Consider the following 20,779-nt stretch of genomic DNA (forward strand, 5'->3'; position numbering starts at 1 on the left):
GACCCATACATACACTCGAACCTAGTTTTCATTAAACTGCGAGTTAACGATCACTTAATAATTTATCCGTAAGATGAAATAAGTTTAATGTGAAATAATTAACATGGGCCCGTGAAGTTGGCATTAACGAGGTTCTACTGCTCAGATGAACACATGAACATCAATTTCAGAACATTTTCAAAATTTGCAGACAGTTTTTTTCCTTAAACTACAATATTTTTCGTCTTTGTTGATTGTGTAGTAATAGCTCCAGTTACATTTGAAACTGAAATGCTTATTAATCATATCTTGGCAACCATGCTGGTCTCATACTAGTAATGCTCCAATTCCATTAAATTTGGATTTTTGCTGTTGATGGCAATGTAGACCTCAATTGGCTCACAGCGAATTTTCGCAAAAGGGTTTAAAGAAATTATTTTAAGTGGGCAGACAGTTTTATATCTCATCTAAAACTTCTGTTTACTACTGACAGAAGATCCACCACAGAAGCACACAAGATACTGTACAATTGCAGTAGCTTCCAAAAACTTTGTAAGGGTTTAGTGTGCTACACTCCAACCACAAAAGGAGAGAAAGAAATGAAGTAGAAAATCTTTAATATTTTTTCCAGTTTTTCAAATGTGAAATAGAACGGGCAAACTTTATCATCAAGCTAATGAAAGAGAAAGTTTGGTTTTACGAGTAATGACATTACAAATGAAAATGTGTCAAATACAAAATCAATTTTCTACATTATCAATGTTTATGGAGAGCAATAATTTCTACTGTATCAGCTCAAGACCTCCAAAATAGAGGCTTCAGTCTACCATCATTCTCAAACAAAAATTTCATGAGAAATAAATTAAATAATACCCTATAGTATTTACCATGGTATAGCAATGGCTAATTAATGTTACAGGCAGGGGCAAATGAAAGGACCAGAATTTTCTTAATGTTATATGAGTAGTTGCCAGTGGTGCACACAAGGGGAGGATATAGGGGGTCTGGACCCTTCCATCGTACTAGAGTTTTTTTTTTTTTTTTTTTTTTTTTTTTGATTGACTATAATCCTATGTATGTAGTACTGAAAAAAAATTCCAAGCAAATCTAACAATAATTTCAGATTTCATAAATGAAAAAGTAAAATTTATTTTCTCTTTATCCCCCTGCAAAGTTGAACTGTATGTGAACATGAATTGTTCTATAATGACGATTTTGCTTTGCTGTTTTTTTTTTTTAATTATATGAAAAGTATTAATTGTAATGATTTACATTCAGCCTTGTGCTTTCTGGTATTTAAATTAAATGTTTGTTTTTGATACATTTATTATACTAACTTACACTAAGTAATTCAATAATTTTTTTAAATGTTTATTTGTTCCCAATAATAAAACAATAATATGTTTGGATGCGTATTGGAGTATGATATGAGATAATGGACCTTTGTGAATACCCCCTTTGAAAAATTCTTGTGTGTGCCACTGGTAGTTACTATATAAAAAAGGTTGCAGCAACCAAATTTAACCAAACATTTAACAATCAAATTTTTTTTAATGATATTTTTTTTAAATTATACATACTGCAATGGAGCAGACTGGAGCTAACTGATCATATAAAATTCTGGCTTCATTGATATTACAGGCCTGAAATGTGACTTGGAGACAGCTGCAACCCATTCCAAAACCCATACAATCCATATAAACATGGTTGGGAAGAGCAGCCCGTGCAGATTCACCATCATCATACAGCTTAGAAAAATCTTCAACAAAGGGATCTGGAGTGTTTTTGTCTCTGTAAACTAAACAAATGATTCATTTTAATTTCCTGTCATATCCATAAAGGCATAAATATAGATTAATTCTCATTAGCATCTAGCAGAATTACTGTAGTATAAAATACATCTAAGAACCATTAAGTATTTACACATCTTTATTTTTATCTAATTTTGTCCCCTCAAATGAATGAATATGGTCACATTCTCACCAGGGTTTAAGCAGACTTCAAAAGTCATTCAGCAAAAAATTGAAAATTTGGAAAAAAAAAAGCTTTAGCAAAATGCTAAAATGTTGATGACTAATGAGCATGTTTACATATCTTTCTAACTGCCTCTATGTGTTTCATCTCCAGTTGAAAGCAAAATTTTATATTCAGTCAAGACCTCTTTACAGAAAGAATAGACAGCTGCTAATATTTTTTTCGGTTTTAAAATAAAATTAAAATTGCATTTAGCATTGAGAGAACACAAGTTTGATTTTTAAACGACAATAGCCAATAATACATTTATTCGGGGGAAATAGTACCCAAGACAAAGTATTGTTAAATTTGATTATAGTTCAAACATGTGTTAGCTAAAATTTATAATGAGATTAAGTTTACTATTGCCATAGTTCCATATTTCACTATAGCCATGCCACAACTTCCTTTCTCGATTCCTGAAAAGTTTTTGTTTAATTTTTCCTTTCTTCGTATTTGAGCAAAAAGAGCTTTTTTATCATATATCTTGCTTTTTTTCGTAATTTAAATAATATTTTAGCATTTTGTAAAAAATGCGACTGTAGCAGAAACGCCGATTCTCACCCCACATCTTTCAGAAAATCGTACAGAATACATTATTAGATAGAACAAACATTGCTACCAAGTTTCAGATGCATTTAAGAATATGCACTTGGGGTGTGAGAGAGAATTGAAACAAAAAAATACATGTTTTGTAGTTATGAATGCAGAATAAAACCAAATTATGAGTATAGTTTGAGTAACACATAACAAGAAATGCTTAAAAGCTTTTTCCATGGCTTAGTCATGAAATATATATATATATATATATATTTTTAAAGCATCCACGAAACTAGTTGCAATAAAGCTAAAATTATACTTGTTTTTACTCAGGTAAATGTGAGACATGAAAGAAAAAGCATTAATGTCTTAAATTAAAGTTTTAATATTGAAACATCAATCGTATTGATACATGAACCAAAAACATTGATGTTTCAAAACACTGAATTTTTAAATGTATATTCACATAATAAACTCCCCACAATAAGAAGTATCATATTGGGCGATTTCATCTATTGCTTTCTTTTAAAAATACTAGGATGCCTAAAATTTAAAGTACTGCATAACTGAGACTGCTGCAAATCTTAGAGGGAAGTGAAAAAAAATATTATGGGCTTGGGTCAAACCGGCTAAACGCCATCTTAACCAGCGTTAAGCGATGGGAAATCTTTCATCCAGGATAACACCATGTAGATTTCTTGTGTTCTTTTATGCATATCGGCTAAATAGTGCAAAAATTATCATATTCCACTTTTTTTTTTAATGCTGTATGCATTCATTATGCTTTATATTTTTTAATATTTTTATATGGATTTAGTTTTTTATTACTCTTTTTTTTCTTTGCCTTAGTCTTAAAAAAATATTTTTACTTTAAGACAAAATTATTAGAGCATGATAAATTGATTTAAACTCAAGGTAAATGGATTGAATTCTTTAAAATGTATTATATGTTCTTAGACCTTCCTCTCTTTATTTTTAACGTATGAGGATACACTTTTTCACTCATTTTATGCTTTAATGTAATCGTAAATGAGGTATTTGTATTTAAGAACCGACTTGGTTAAAATTGCAGCATTTATATCAGAATATGTCTTCATATGAAATCAATAAAAATCTTAAAATGTTACATGAAATATAATTTTGCAAAATTACTATTCTCAAAATTGTGAGCAACTCACTTTCATTCAAAGTATTTGTCAGTATATTATAATATCAACCTGAATATTCATTCAATAAAGATCGATGTTGATTTTGTAATCACACCAAAGAGAAGGAAAATATGATACCCTTTAACATTTTGATTCCCGAATATGCCGTATATAAAATCAAGAATCACTTGCAGTGTCACTCTTGCGTTAAATTTTTAGCCTCAAACAAATCAGTTCTGTTTGATGTGGCATAAGAAATGACAAAAAATTATCAGCTTGACATTCACAAGGGGCGATTAACCTATCCCAATCCAGAAATTGAGAAAGCTTTTTCATAAAATGTTTCAGGGATCTCTTATACACAGCTGCAAAAAATTCCTGAGGGGTATTGAGAAAACTGGTATTTTTGTGGGTACCATCCCACTGTGGTCTGCCCGGAAATGAGAAAGTCGACTTCTTTGCTAAGAAAGGATCTAGCTTATTCAAAAGATCTCATGGAGCCTTGCCGCTACACTCTGCTGGATTGGAGATCAAGAGGGTTTACAGGGACGTGTTTCGTCATGTTGCTTCTCGACTGCTGAAGGTAAACCCTGGAGAAAACTGTATGATACGTCCAACTGCATCCCGAATTCTCCTCGAGCTGCTGCTGTGGCTGTTTTCAGACTTTTAGCGGGTCACGATTGTCTCAATGCCTATTTGTACTGTTTTTACCTGACGGATTCTCTGACCAGCACTTAACTTATCCGCACTAACTTATTTTAATTGTGTTGTTGAGAAATATTGGAGAGCCCGGGGTTTCATGACCTAATGGCCAATTGACCCGGCATCTGTGAAATAAAAATAAATAATAAAACTTTTCAGTTTTTTTTTTGGGAGACCAAGAAGAATTATTGTTTTTGAGAAATGTGGAAGGTGTTTTAAAAAGTACAGTTAAACAAAAGCTTCTGGAAATTGAAATAATGAAGAATGTGAAAGCTGCAATCGTCCTACAATGGAACTTAAAATGAGTTTCTGCTTTTTTAAATATACTTTTGAACAATTACACAAAGATGAACAATTAGCCAAATGTAAAAGGAGGAACGAAACATAAGTACACGATTGTAAAGTCTAGTGCTGCAGAATAATATTTTTGTGATATTAACTTATCAAGTAAGAAAAAAATCTAGTTACATTGATGACAGATGAAGAATCATCAATACGCCTAATAAAGTCTCATCGAATTAGGGGGAGAGCGAAGACCAACCATACCTTCCCATGGAAACTCTTGGGAACGCTATTTTTTAGTAGAAAAACATGACACTGGTGAACATTAACATAATTAAAAAACGTAATTTGAAATGTTAAAGTGGACTAAAAATGCAGGTTTTCTATTCAAAATAACTTGTTAAAGTTTTATTTGATTCTAGGAACATAAATTTACAAGAACAACAATTGCTAATTATTTAACAGAAGAAATTATTAATAGAACAACGAAACTTTATTAAAACGCCACTCAACAAAATGTTGAGTTCCATCTCTTAACATATCACCCCTTTTGCGAGGACCAGGCCCACAAGATTTTCTCCTCTTCTCTAAGATTCGAGGATGTCCCGGCATAACACAGCAAAAAATTCATCTTTATTCCCTTCATTATAGTAACAAAATAAAAAAGATTAAAGACAAGCTTACTGTATAGTGTAAATAACAGAATAATTACTTGGTGCATTGATAATTATTTTCTTTTTTCTTCTCTGTGCAACATTTCTTGATAAAGTTCTTCAAAAAAAAAAGAAAAAAAATCTAAGATTGTTTAAAATGACATACAAATTCATTTGTTATACTTTAACTAAATGGTTTCTAAATACTTGCCAATCTTAACCCAGAAAATTTATGCGGTGACCGTCGCTAATATGAATCATGTTGTAAAAAAAGCTTTGATTTAATGAAGCGGCAGATTCAATAAAAGTAAAAAAGAGTAATTATTTTTTTAATGTGGAATTCTGCATACAATTAAGAGAACTTAATTCAATTTTCAGTCTAACAAGATAAAGTAATCATTAGAAGTTTGCCCTCACTCAAAATATAAACTTGAGTTCAACTAGGTTCATAATAGAAACTTTTTTCTTCCTAATATGAGAGTCATGTTGATTGCAGTAGCTTTCTAGGTATGACATTCTTTGTCATACTCAGTTGACAGATTAAAATTAATGTATGATAATCAGATTAACCTAAGACTTCCTGGGACACAGCCACAAACAATTAGGCAGCCTTCTTACTATATTATTAATTTCAGATTCTTTGTTTTTTTTTTTTTTTTTTTGTTTTTTTTTTTTTTCCTCTACTTTTATACAAACTGCCAATGTTTCAATCATACAACTAGGGCCTGATTTAAGTGTAAGCCCGAGAAGCACAGGCTTAGGAGCCCCCTAGCTTGGTGGTCCCCCAAAAAATTAGATTTCATTTTTTTTCACAATGAATGTTTTCACTTATTTTGCATTATAAAATTTTTGAAACTAGTTTTTATTCTAGTGTAAGTTCTAAACATAAATTGTTACTGTTGGCACTGTTTTAACAAGGTTTATCAGTTCAGTGGAAAAGTAATTCTTCCATAGAGTGAATTAATTATCTAGAGTGACATCTAGCATAGAAAAAGACTACTCAGATGTCGCTCCATGTTAGTACGGAGCTCACTATTACTGCTTAAATAAGGCATTTAGTTTGTTTCTGTTGATTTACATTATTTCAAGATGCTTGAATCTCTTATAATTGTTTATTTTTGTAAATTTCAAATTACAAATACATTACAGCGACATTATCAAAACATATATAAATATTAAAAACCCTCTTAACGGACATCCCTCTTATACAGACAATTTTTAATTCCCCAGTTACAATGCAAATGAAATTATTAAACCCCTGTCCTGCAGACACTTCTCTATTGCGAACAAAAAAATTTGTCCCGTTAGTGTCCGCATTAGAGGGATTTTACTGTATATTTACACCATCGAATTCCTGCAGCCTATAGCCATGCAAATGTCAATGGGGTCAGCCTAAAAAAAAAACGATGGTGCAAATTGCAAAGCTGATTTTTTTTTTTTTTCTCTCTGTCAGTTTCTTTGGATGGTAGGCCATTTTTCTTGGGGCATGGGAACCTCTGCAATGACCTAAAGATGTGCGATTGAACACATTCTTTGATTCTGCAAGTAAAGGGGGGCTCCACAGGTTTGTTGCGCTAACAGTTCCAAAATTCCTTAATTGGGCTCTGCATACAACTAATAGTAAACTAAGGTTTTATTTATATAACTCTGTATTCAGCTGTAAAACTACAAGATAAATGGCATATAATGCAAGCAAACTTCACTTACTTAAACCTAGGATGTCCTCCATACACTGCAAGATCAGGGAAAAATAATGATCTTAAGACACTTGTTCTTGGATCATGTTCAACTGGTGGAAAAGTGAAATTTTTGCAACCTAAGCTTGAAGGGAGATCAATTTAATCAGACAAGAAATAAAATCAAATATTACACAGAAATAAAATCTAATGTTAGCTTTTGGATAATAATGGCAAAAGAATCGTAGTAAATAGTGAAATATGTTTAACCAAAAAACACTTAACATGAAATGATATAGAGGTCTGGCCAGTATTTTAATGCCAATTTTTTTAACAAGAAAAAGTATTTTGGTCCCCTTAGTTTTGTGCTTAACCTTTTTTCACTGTATAAACAATAAGTTAGGGATATGGTGAAAGATCTTACTACACCATACCCTAAATTTTTAACCTCGATATGATATCAGAATACCAGAGGAAAAAAAATTATAAAAGATGAAGCAGTATAGCATATTCAAACATTTCCATAATTTTTTTGACCAATAAAAAAATTTCGACTACTTAAGAGCTTACAAATTAAAGTCTCATTTATACCTTACCATTCTTTTATTATTTTAATTTTGACTAAAAAATTAACTGCACATTAAAAGGAAAACAGAAATCATAAACCTGTATGAAAATTATTCAAAAATTTTACACCTTAGGACAAGTGTCTGAAATTAAACAAACAAAATACAATACCGGGGAAAGCTTGTTAAACACAGCAAACACTCATCTGACTCCAGTAGTTCTTCAACTTCTTCTCTTCTGCAAGATGTAGGGAAATGAAATTAATTTAATAATGATAAAAATAATTTAAAACAACTTTTGTACGAAAATTTTACAACATTCAAAATTAACTAATTTGTTAAAAAGTAACACAGGGTTCATACTCTATTTGGATGGAAAAATTCCATGACTTTTCCAAGACTTTTTCATGACTTCAATGAAACTTTTCATGACCTCGTTACTCAAAAAGAATAGCACTATTTAATCTCAAACTTGATAATTTTTGGAAATGAACATTAGCAAAACGTCTATATGAATGCCACAGCCTCATTTAAGCACTTACTCAAAATGGAAAAATATAAGTACGCTTAAAAAACTAAACTAATCTTATTTATCTTCATCATATAAATTTAAGTAAAGTAAAAATAGTGAAACGATTAAGATGATGCTTAAATGTCTGATATTTTATTTATAAACAGGCAGAATGATCTTAAATGGGACAAAGGTTAAGTTTCAATATGCTTCAAAAGTTGCCTTTTAGTGTCAAGAGTGCATTTAATCATCCATGTTACTTGACAGTATTTTGGTTCTTTAAAGTAAAGCCACATATTAAAAAGTCAGTAATCCAACGTTATTAAGCACAAAACTTGGAAATGATTGCAGACACGTGTTTCGGTGTTACAAGGAACACCTTTTTCAATGCAAAGAAGTGTGAGCTTTTGGATGAAAAGTCATCCGAGAAAAGCAACACGGTGGAACAGGAGATAGTATAAATATCAAAAAATAGAAATTAAACAAAACAAAAAAGATAAAATGACGCATGGAGACAAAATTTATTATATAATTCCATCAGGAAAAAACCGTTAAGTAATAAATTTTAAAAGAAAACCCATAAACAATGCAAAAAGTCCAAAAATGAAACCATTCTGAATAAATTAGCAATAAATTTACCAGCGGGAAAAACTATGTATGGAAGCAATGTATCAAATGGAGAAATGCAGAAAAAACCGAGTGAAGGATAAACATATCGGAATTAGTTAATCACAAAACGAAATAAGAAAGCAAAAAATGAAAAAATAAAAGTAAGAAATGTACGACGTTTACATAAAAATAATAGAAAATCTAAACCAATTTTAACAAAGGAGTCCACACAGAGGAAAAATAGGGAATTGCAGTAAGATCGTTAACTAAATTAGAACGGCTCCTCAGGATGTGAAAAGATTCCCAAAAATCAAGATCCAACGAATTGGGGCATTTTTGGATAATTTGATAAGAGTTAAAATCAAAAGAGTGATTCGATTCCCAACAGTGTTGAGCAATACTGGATTTATTCAGCTGTTGTTTTCTTACATAGCTTTGATGTTCTTTTAACCGAAATTTCAAAGAACGGCGGGTCTGTCCGATGTATCCGAGTCCGCAATTGCAAACAATTTTATAGATCCCACAGCAATTAAGAGGGTGAATAGAATCTTTAAGAGAAGAGAAAGAAAGTTTATTAATAGGAGAAAATACCACTTGGAATTGGAATTGCTTCAGAATCTTAGCAACCTGAAAACTGATACCAGGGAAGAAAGGCAGAACAACTAAATTCTTAGTGTTAAAAGTTCTATTAAGAACAACATTTTGAGATTTTTTGCAAAGTTTTTTATAAATGGAATCAACTAAGGTGGGCGGATAGTCTCTATCAACAGCCACAGCTCTTATATAGTTAAGTTCCGCATTAAGAAGCTCAGGTGAAGAACAAATATTCATTGCACGATAAACATATGTGTTGAAAGCTGAATATTTTTGATTAGGAGGGTGAGACGATAATCTATGTGGGGGTAAGGAAACAGCAAAAGGTTTACGATAAACCGTAGTTTCAAAACCGGACTCAGTTCGAGAAACGAGAACATCCAGAAATGGAAGGCAATTATTCTGTTCTTTTTCACAAGAGAATTGAATATGAGGATCAATGGAATTTAAAATGGATAAAGCATCATCAATGCTTAGTTGATCGTGGTTCATAAGAACAAAACAGTCATCAACATAGCGAACATAGAAATGAAACTGTAGTTTCTGAAACAACTTGACCTCAAAGTAATGCATGTAAATATCACTAAGGATGGGGCTAAGTGGGTTTCCCATTGCCAAACTTTCTCTTTGTCCAGGACATTTTTCCATGACTTGAAATAAATTTCCATGACTTTCAATGAAAATTTCAATTTTCCATGACTTTTCCAGGTCTGAAATTCATTTATTTTTTTTCCATGACTTTTCAAAATTTCCATAACCCATACGAACCCTGGTAACAGAGGAAAAAACTTTTAACCTTAATTTAAGTTATTGTTTGGGTTAAGTGATTGATAAGATTGGGAGAGTATTATTAATTTTTTTGAGATTAGTCTTTACCTTACAAATGTTGTAATATTTTGAAATACAGTCGAACCCTGATTTTACGTTCTCAATACATATGGTATTCAACATCTGATGCCATTTTTTATTATCCCTAAAAATAGCTACACTGATAATGTAAAAATTTTTGCGATTTTACAATACCCTTCATTAGAATCAGATTTTTTTTTTCTTTTCAAAATGATCGAAACAATATAAATCAAGGCAGTATAAAAAACCATATAAAAGAATTTATTTATGTACACTCATTTTATAATTGCATTTTAAAGCATGATAAACTATATTAATAACTATTGGCAAAATTGAAGTAAAAATAAAATTAACCAGCAATTCAAATTTTAACTTTTTGACACTTGGATTTTCATAAATAACACAAGAAATAGGATTGAAATTTTACAATGAAAAAAAATTAATTCATTTGCTTCCTAACTAAGTCCAGTAAGCACCAAAAAGAAGATTATCATGCCACATATAAAGAAATCACAATTTTCAAAGTGAAGACATCAAAAGTATAAAAACAGCAAATAAAAGAATTAACTAAATAAAAAAAATTTAGAATGCCATTGTAACAAGTCTACAAGAAGAATTTTATTAATAATCACCAAAAATCTGGTGTAAGGAAAAAAATTCAGAGACGGAGAAATAAAAGCATAACCAAAAATACACAATTTCGGGTATCAACACAAGAAAAAATACAGGAATTCTGGTATATATTAGAAACACACACACAACCACTGCTGCATCTCTCTAAATACATTACAGTGAAAATAGAAAAAGATAAATTTGGGAGGAAAACACAAAACTGCTTATCAACTGAAGTAATACTATACCTAGCCTTCATATTTGCTTCCACTGTGTTGAAGCAAGACGAGAGGGAACCATATGGTGTTCCTGGAGTACCTTCGATCATATAAGCACCATACTCTGGTCGCCATAATGCTTTTAGGTCACTATTAAAATACATGAAGGGGAAAACTATTAGCAATCATTAGACCAAAAACTTTTTACTAGAGATGCACCAAATACAGTGAAGCACCGTTTATATGTTTTTGAAGGGACTGTATGAAAAAAGCGTACAAACGAAAAAACGTATAATAGGTATAGGTTAATGTGTATTAGACTTTGCAGGGATCAATTTTAAAAATGTATAACTGATAAAAAATGTATAAACGGTGCTTCACTGTATCACATTTTGAAAATACTGAATATTAGGTTACAATTAGGACCAAATATTTGGTTAAAATTTTAGAACTAGAATTCTGAATTTTATTTTATGCCAATTTAAAAAGGGTTAATCGATTTGTATCCCTTGTGAAATGTGAATTAATTCCATTTAATATCCAAATTTATCAACATCTAGCATAATTCTTACTTTAAAATACGTAAAATATAAAATAAATAATTCCAAAAGCAACTGCAAATCAGTGCCTCAGAAATAAACTGTGTTGCCTCCAGAGTTTCCAAATAAAAACCTTGTTTTTTTTTATTTTTTAGTAGTGTTGTAAATGTTGGAGTTTATTATTCAATCAAATGACAAAGCGTTAAAAAGTCTAGGATTCAGGATGATAAAAAAATTAAGAAGTTTGAAACTTTTAATCGGTAGTTATATACCCTTCACTCATTGTGACATGCAGGGCCGAATTTAAGGAAGGGCAGGCGGGCTACTGCCCCGGGGCCTCCACAATAAATTTTTTACAAAATATCCTAACTTTCACGGGTTGAAAATATCAGATATATACATATATATCAATATATTCGGATATATATCAAAGTATCAGATATTTTCGAAAATATGATCTTTTCGAACCCTGATTAGGGGCCTCCACACTTCCAAATCCGGCCCTGGTGATATGAAACACTTCTAAGCCCAGAAATGAATATGGTAAATGGCTAATTAGGATAGTGTTTATCTGCAATTCTGTATAAATTGATAATTTCTTTCCTGAAGCATGATTTGAATGATAATTGATAATCATGGCAACATGGTTTAGATGAAAACTCTTACATTTATCTTAAACACACTAATAGAAACCCAAAGTTGCTTAAAATATCAGTAAAATTTACAATTTATTCAAGTTATTTTCTTTTACCTCAGTCTCTTCAGTAACTGATAAATAATTTCATCAAAATTGTAAATTAAAATATTGGCAGATTGTTTTTGGTTTTGTCTTTATGTGCAAAAATATTTACTTAAGAGTAAAAACTATTAAATGTGATATTACTAGTGAGTAACGATTTGAATTAATTTTGCACTTCGTTATACTATAATTTTCATTCAGTGTATTAAAAAATATGAGTTTGTTTACCAGTTGTCCAACAGTTAAATGTGTTTACTATTTGTTTGCGGAATATTTAAGTATCCCCCAGGGCTCGAAAATTATATTGCCCGACATGCATTTCCGATCGGGCATGAATATTTTTAATGAAATATTTCCTCCAAAAACTTTTTTTTTGTCTTATTTTATTGAAAATTTACCGCATCCTAGCCGGAGCTCAAAATTTATTTCACGCAATAACGCTAAAATCATATTTAGACTAAGATAAAATCATTAGGAATCATCGGCAAAGTCGCCCAGCGATCTGCCTAAAGTCGAGTGCTTTTTTTCGTTCACTGCAACGCGGAATGCCTCAAGTCCAGTAGAAAAAGACTTTCCTGTTTCCAGCTTGTGTGGAAGCGATCTCCCCTACTGCACATGCGTCAGTAAGGAGGGAGAAATCTGGTCTGACGAGTGCATATCGTCATCGCGGGGCTCCTTTCTTTAGCTTGTGAAATAACCTCCTCCCTCGACGCCTCGTGAAGCGTGCATTCTTCCTCGGCAGAGCACGTGTGCATTCTACTCGGAGAAGTGTTTTAGAGTTTTGGTTATGCAAATATTCGGATTCGGAGATTATGGATATACGACAGTTTTTTAAAACACCAAGACCTGAATCCAGTAGCAATGTTGTGGCTTCTGAAAAGCGGTCATCAAGTACAGTAGATGTGATTGATAATGACCGTGAAACAAAAAAAAATCAAATCGGACTACGAACAAAAACAGAAATGTTTAGTTCTACAAGATTGGCTAAAAGAATTCGCCTGGCTACACTGTAATGAAGAGCGTACTGAAATGTGGTGCAAGATTTGTCGAGCTTTCCCGAAAATCGCTGATAATTCGAGCTCATATTTCAAAAATCCAGGAGTGCAAGGAGATGCAATCCGCATCGCATCTGTTAGAGCTCATAATGAAAAAAAAGCATGTTTCATGCGTTCAAGCTAAATTGGCGATCGATGTTCCAACTGCCACTCCAATGAGGAAATGTCTTGTTAGGCTAACAGAAGAACAGCATAAGAAAATGTCTATCCTTTTCAATACAACCTATTTTTGTGCGAAAGAAGAAATGGCATTTCTAAAATTTAAAGGACTGTGCGAGTTACAAATCAAAAACGGTATTTCATGTGGAAATAACTATTTAAATGATAAGGGAGGTGCACAGTTTTACCACATTGCTGAAGTGATGAAAGATGACCTCATTGCAGATTTAGAAGGAGTAAGGCTCATTTGTGTTATAGCAGATGGAAGTACAGATCAGAGCACAATTGAAAAAGATATTGTTTATGTGCGGTACATTTCATCAGGCAAACCAAACCGGCTCGTTTTGTGGATTTGGCCGAGTTAGAACACGCAGATGCTCCAGGTGTGCATGATGCTCTAATTAAATCATTAGAAAGTGTGAAGTTGAATGAAGGTGTTAGATTTGAAAAGATAGTTGGTATAAACTTGGATGGAGCCTCAGTAAATATGGGTAAATATGCTGGTGTTGCTGCTATCATGAGGGAAAATATTCCCCACCTCATATCCATTCATTGCATTGCTCACAATTTGGAGTTAGCTGTAACTGATGCAGTAAAAAACACATATATCAAAGGACTGTTTGAAAAGACCATTAAAGGGGTTGTAAAATTTTACAGCCGTTCTCCAAAATACAGAGAGCTGGTTGAATTGAGTCATTTTTTTGAAACTTCAGCTGTTCAAATGGGAAGTGCATCCCAAATTAGGTGGCTGTGTAGTCAGCAAAGAGTATTAGGGTCATTCTGCAGTATTTGGCTTCAGAGCTTCAAAAAATTTTTTTTTACATTTACTGAAGTGTTATACATCATTTTAAAGCTTAAAATCTCTACATTTAAATTTTATTAAAATAATATTATTATTTTTACCCCCAAAAAACTTACTGAGCTTTTATTATGGACTTGTTGAAAAGTCTGTTACGTACGGGACATTTTATTTTTAACCATAACTCAAAAAATATTTTATTTTAATTCAAAGTTCCTATAATTTATTAAACCTCTACAATAGTAGCATTAAATGAAGTAATAAGAAACATATTTAAAAAATGTTTAGCTATAAATTTTCAATATTTTTTTTCTTTTTGTCCCATACGTAACAATTTTAAGCTTATTTTTAATCTTATTACCAATAACACTGATTTCAACAAAACAGTTTTTTGTTTTCTCTTCAACTATTGAACCAACTTCTTAATTTATTCAATTAAAATGTTAAAAACTGTTAATTTAGAACCAGGAGATAATTAAAAGTGCTTTACGTACGGGACAAATCTGTTACATACGGGACAAAAAGCAGAATTTTAATTTCAAATTTGGATAAAATATAATTTTTAGATATATTTTGGAATATTGCTTCATAGATGGCAGTACCAGCTATAACCAGTGTATAAATGAACACATGTGGTTAACTAGAGCTACCATTAGTTGGAATATAGAATGCTTGAAAAATTGGAAAAGAAACTTAGGAATCATAACTGATCAGTTATTTAACTTCAAAAAGTTATATATATGTATGATTATTTATTACACAATAAGTATTTAAATACATTTTAATTAGATTTTTGATTTTAATATAAAGTATATTAGAATAATTATAATTTATAAAAGTTAATTATGTCTCCTACTTCAAAAGAGAGTTAGAAAACACAGACTGAAAAGAAAAAATGATGTAGATAACTGGCTGATAAAATCAAAGAAAGGGAAAGAATTAGAAGATACAGGGATAAGAAAAAGTCCACTATGACTAAAAAAGAATTTTATCAACAAAGGAAATATGAAACTGAAAGAAAAAGAGCACAAAGAGCTCATAAAAAAGAAATTGAAAGAAGCAAGAGATGTCAAAATATGACTGGACATGAAGAACAACCTTCAAATTCTATGATGATGACACCACAAGTTTTAGGTAAAGCTTTAAAGCGTGTCAAAAGTGTATTATCATCAACACCAACCAAACAAATACCAATTTTTAAAAATGTTATAAAAAACTGGTTACCAGGAAAAATTAAGGTACTTTCAAAGGAAATTAACATTAAATGTCTTGAGGGAGTTAATAAAGAGAAGGATGTTAGAAAAAAAGGACAGATGCACTTACCGAAAACCAAAAACAGGAAGTGATAGATTTTTACAGACAAGGTTCCATAAGTAGAATCTTGCCAGGAAAAAAAGAATATGTTTCTGTAAAAGACCTTGTTTCAGGCAAAAGAACCAAGTATCAAAAACGAATATTAATAATGAAACTAAAGGAAGCACATCAACTGTTTAAATAAGCCAATTTATCCATAGGGTTTAGTACATTTGCAGAACTTTGTCCCGCTGAAGTATTTCCAGTATCCCAGAGAGATCACGAAGTTTGTGCATGCAACATGAAAATGTTGAGATGCTGTTAGAAGGTCTCAATAAAATTGCCTCAATAAAATTACCAACTAATGCAGAAACTGCAGTGAAAGAAACAATATGCTGCTTCAACTTAAATGACAGCAAATCATTAAATTGTTGCAGCAGAAATTGCAAAGAATGTGGTGTGGACTCTTGGACAAGCAAGACAATAAATTGTGATAGCTTGGTCGAAGAAATGGATATCCAATTTTATCAATGGAAGCGAATTGAAGGAAAAATGAAAAGAAGAACTAGTTGTTTGTGACTTACTCCAGGCAAAAGAAGAACTGGTTAGCCTTTTAAAACCTTTTGCCATGCATGTTTATACCGCCCAAAAGCAGCTTGCCGAATTCAAATATCTGAAAGAAATTCTTAAAGCTCAAAATATAATTATTCATGAAGACTTTGCTGAAAATTATACTTTGGAGCAACAAGGGGAGATTATGGCAGCTCATTGGAACTCATCCCAAGTGACTGTATTTACATGTATTATATACTATAAAAACAGCAAAACTCTGGAGCTGGAACATAAAAACTATGTTGTTGTTTCTGATGACTTAAACCACACTAAAGATGCAGTATTTGCTTTCAGTTATACAATAATTGAAGATATTAAACGGACCCTGACATTTAGTCATATTCATTTCTGGTCTGATGGCTGTGGGGCGCAAGTTAAAAACAGATATAATATGCAAAATTTAATGCTCCACATGCATTATTATGGTGTTTCAGCAGACTGGAACTTTTTTGGAACTGCACATGGAAAAGGTGCAGTGGATGGTTTAGGGGCAGTGGTAAAAAGGAACATTTGGCTTGGCATATTACAGAAGCAATATATAATAAATACAGCAATGGAATTTTTTGAAGCTGCCAAAAAGGAGACACCCCATATAAATATCAAATACATAAGTGAAGATGATATTCAAAGGTGCATTGTAAAGAATGGTTTACGCGAAAAGTGGGAAATGGCCACCTCAATATCGGGAATTCACCGGATTCATTTCGCCCAACCAATTAGCTGACACTCTTGGCATTTGGATAAATTCTTCTTTTTCACATAAAAAAAATCCTGATGAAGAAATAAAAATTTTAGTTCCGGTAGAATCTAGATCAGTTGCACAGAGCGTTTCTGTGTTAATTGAAAAGTCAGACTGGGTGTCAATCTTATATGATAATAATTGGTGGCCAGGGGTGGTAGAAGATATAGACAACCAGCATTTGTATGTATCCTTCATGAAACCTGCGGGACACAACAAATTTTTCTGGCCGCAAGTTCCAGAAAAGGATAGAATCTTTAAAAATTATATTTTGGCAAAACTTAGCAATGCACCTAGTCCAATTAATAGCCGCGGACATTTTTCATTAACAGTAGAAGAGGTCAAAAAGATTGAACACATTATTAATGTCTTAGGACTAATATAAAAAAAAATTTCAGATCTGCAGTAATTTATACTGTGTAAATGTACTGGTTTATTTTTTAATGTTTCTTCTTCTTCAAATGTAGACTAGAATTTATTAATTTAAACAGAAAAACAATTGAAATATTCAAGAAAATTTTATTTGTTTTTATTTAAACTAGTTAAATAATAAATTTATTAAGTTCACAAGATTTATGCTCATTTTAGATAAAAATTCTTCATAGAACTGAGATCTCAATTCATATGTCCCGTACGTAACAAACAGCCTTGTCCCGTACGTAACAAAAATAATTAGTTTTTATTAATTAATGAGACATTTTTCAGAAATAACTAAAGAGGTAATTGTTAGCAGGTATATTTCTGCTTTCACTCACTATATTTATTTGTAAAAATATTTGATGGGCAATTCTTTGAGAAACAGGACATGGGTAGCAAAAACTAAAATAGCTCGAATTTTTATCAAATTTTGGAGATTTGTAGCAAAAAGTATACACTTTTCATTTATTAGTATTTTTTTTACATTTATGGTTTTTGTAATACCAGACAGACAAGTTTAAACAGGCATCCAGAAGGGTGCAGTTTACATAAATACATATTGAGCAAACAGTTTAAGCTCATGTATAATAAAATATGCTTAATTTTTACTTGTTTGTTATCTGCTCAATACCAAAGAGATTACTTTTAGTAGAAATATTGTTAAAATTAAAAATATATATGTTCTAATTGTATTTATTAATAAATTATAATGATGGGAATTTTTAATGTAATTCCGTTACCATAATGATATTAAAGTTTTCCTTATTCTAAGAATAATGTAGTTAAAAACTAGATGTTCTGTTTTTTCTTAGTGGCACACTGAAGAAGTAAAGTGATGCAAAAAAATTTGTAATATGTTTTTAATTAGTGGTAAAATTAACGGTAACGGAATTACAAAATAGGTAACGGAATTACGGTAACGGAATTACATTGAACTTTTTTATGCATTAATTAACTCCAGGTAGTTGTAATGTCATATATGTAAACAAATTTAGTTCATTTCTTGTTGTGGTTAAGTTTTTTTGTATCTGAAATAATTATTCAGTTTCATTTGTTCTTTCAAAAATAAAAATAAAACGGACATTATAAGTTGTGCAAACATAAAACTATATTTAGTTTAATATACAACTGCTTCTTGGGAATTAAAATAAAGAACTAAACTTTAAAAAGTTAAGCTGTTTTAATAAAAAGTTGTTGCAAAACAGCTCAACTTGTTTGTTTTTGTTTTGCAATAAAAAGAACACGCATGTTTTTTTAACAAGGTGAGCTTTGCCTGGATGTTGTTCTTAGTTATACAGTGTGTTTCAATTCTAAGTAAGTTTAGTATTATATTTTGTAAATCACAATAACTTGAAAATGGCTTTAACTGCTAAGGAAAAGATGAAGAGGTACAGAGAAGAATTAAAAAGTAATCCTGAAAAAATTGAAAGAATAAAATTTAAAGACAGACAAAGAAAGAAAATGGCAAAATTGAGTATGGGTAAGAAGAAATTGGCTAGTGAAAGAGTGAAAAACAGAATGCGTGTTCAAGAGCACAGAATGAGAAAGAAAAAATCTTCAGAAAATGACACAAACAATCCCAGTTCAGCAAAAATGTCTGTGACAAATTTGATGATACCTCAGTCAATAGGAAAAGCAAAACAGCGTGTCAAGATGCATTTACCAAGATCTCCAAGGAAAAAAATTATTGTAATAAAAGAACTTGCCTCTGATGTTGGATTACTTTGTAAGCAAAGGGAGACAAAACAAACTCTTGCATTAAGTTCTGAAATCAAAAGTAAAGTAAAAATGTTTTTTCTTGAAACATCATGGGTTTGTCCTGGGAAAAAAGACTATGTAACTGTACAAAATGATAAAAAGAAAATGAAAATGCAAAAACAATTCATGCTTTCAACTTTAAAAGAAGCACATAGTATGTTCCTGCAGCAAAATAATGATGTGAAAATAAGTTTTTCAAAATTTGCAATGTTACGCCCAAAGCAAGTTTTGCTACAGCAGGATGTTCCTCACAATACTTGCTTATGTAAGTACCACGAAAATGTAAGGTTGTTATTACTTGCTTTAGAAAAAGTTTTACCTCAAGTCCCAGTATCATTCAAAGAATTTTGTTCTGTTATTACTTGCAATCAAGACAATGAAAAATGTATGTTCTCTGAATGTAACAATTGCCCTCAGCTTTCCTTTATTAAAGCCTGTGATGCTTTTGAGGAAGTCAAAGATTTGAAAATAGAATGGTATCAGTGGACAACAGATAATGCCAAAGTGCTTAAGACAGTTGAAAACGGGACTGTTGAGAACTGCTTTGCTGCATTAAAAGAACAAGTGCCAAATTTTCTCCGTCACACATACATTAAGAGGAGACAAGCAGAATCTTTCAAATTTCAGAAACTAGATGTTCAAAACAACAGCTCCAAAGTAATTATCCAGGTTGATTTTGCAGAGAATTTTACAACAATAAATCAAAATGAGATTCAATCTTCTTATTGGTCCCACAATCAAGTTACTCTGTTTACTGTTTGTGCTTGGGAAGCAGAAAATGTACACTCCTTTGTTATTGTGTCCGATTATATGTCCCATGACAAATATGCAGTAATAACATTTTTAAAAATAATAATTAAGGAACTAGAAGTTAGACATAAACAACAATATGATGAGTTAGTATTTTTTTCCGATGGAGCATCAAGTCAATTCAAGCAGAAGTACTTGCTTTGTGCTCTCACCCATCTGAAGAGAAACATCACTTGGGAGTTTTTCGCCACGAGCCATGGTAAGGGTGCTGTTGATGGGATTGGTGGGATTGTTAAAAGAACTGTGTCAACCGCAGTATTGTCCAAAGAAGAGCAAGTACAAAGTGCTGCAGATTTTTATCGTGTAGCTAAAGCAAAATGTGAAAAAATTACCGTGTTATACTGTGAAACAAAGGAAATAGAAAAAAATATGCAAGAGTATAATAAAATATGGGAAAATATTTTACCCATTCCTAATGTGCGTAATGTGCATTATGCTAAAGCTATGAGCGAAGGTGTCATGGAAATAAAAAATATGTCGCTTTCAATTGATTATACATATCACAATTTTAATCCCAAACCTTTCTGTGAGCCGACGAGTGAACTTAATCCACCAATTTGTAATGGCCAGTGAGTCTTAGTTAAATATACGCCTGCTTCTTCAAGCAAAAAAAAGGAAACTATACATCATTACGTAGGACAAGTGATGACCACAAAATCTTCTGGGCTACTTGTAAAATTTGTAAAGCGAAATGGGGACACTTTCATCTGGCCTTCACAAGATGACTATGATAATATTCAAGAAAAAGATGTTTTGATGACAATTTCTGAACCACAAATGGATCGCAGGGGTCATTTATCCTTCACAAATGATCAGTTTGTAAAATTATACAATGTAAAGTAAAATGTAATCAATATTTATGCTGCATATTTCTCATTAAAAATAAAATTCTGAATTAAAAAGTAAA

The 20,779-nt window shown here is 31.5% G+C and overlaps 1 protein-coding gene across 2 annotated transcripts in view; it reads right to left on the reverse strand.

The window, feature by feature from the left end:
- LOC129230109 (glutamate--cysteine ligase catalytic subunit-like) overlaps positions 1-20,779 on the reverse strand; it is an 83,811-nt gene that overhangs the window by 28,707 nt on the left and 34,325 nt on the right. The window contains exons 1-6 of one of the 2 annotated variants that reach the window (XM_054864513.1): positions 12,459-12,509; positions 10,983-11,102; positions 7,732-7,797; positions 7,025-7,138; positions 5,377-5,435; positions 1,560-1,777 (exon numbers count right to left, since the gene is read on the reverse strand). In XM_054864513.1, the coding sequence (XP_054720488.1) occupies positions 1,560-1,777; positions 5,377-5,435; positions 7,025-7,138; positions 7,732-7,797; positions 10,983-11,062 (537 nt within the window). In that variant the 5' untranslated portion in view covers positions 11,063-11,102; positions 12,459-12,509. Of the gene's footprint in view, positions 1-1,559; positions 1,778-5,376; positions 5,436-7,024; positions 7,139-7,731; positions 7,798-10,982; positions 11,103-12,458; positions 12,510-20,779 lie in introns of those variants that run through there. The other variant, XM_054864512.1, reaches the window with a different exon arrangement.

The sequence above is a fragment of the Uloborus diversus genome, chromosome 9 (assembly GCF_026930045.1).
Source record: "Uloborus diversus isolate 005 chromosome 9, Udiv.v.3.1, whole genome shotgun sequence".
Taxonomy (NCBI): Eukaryota; Metazoa; Arthropoda; class Arachnida; order Araneae; family Uloboridae; genus Uloborus; species Uloborus diversus.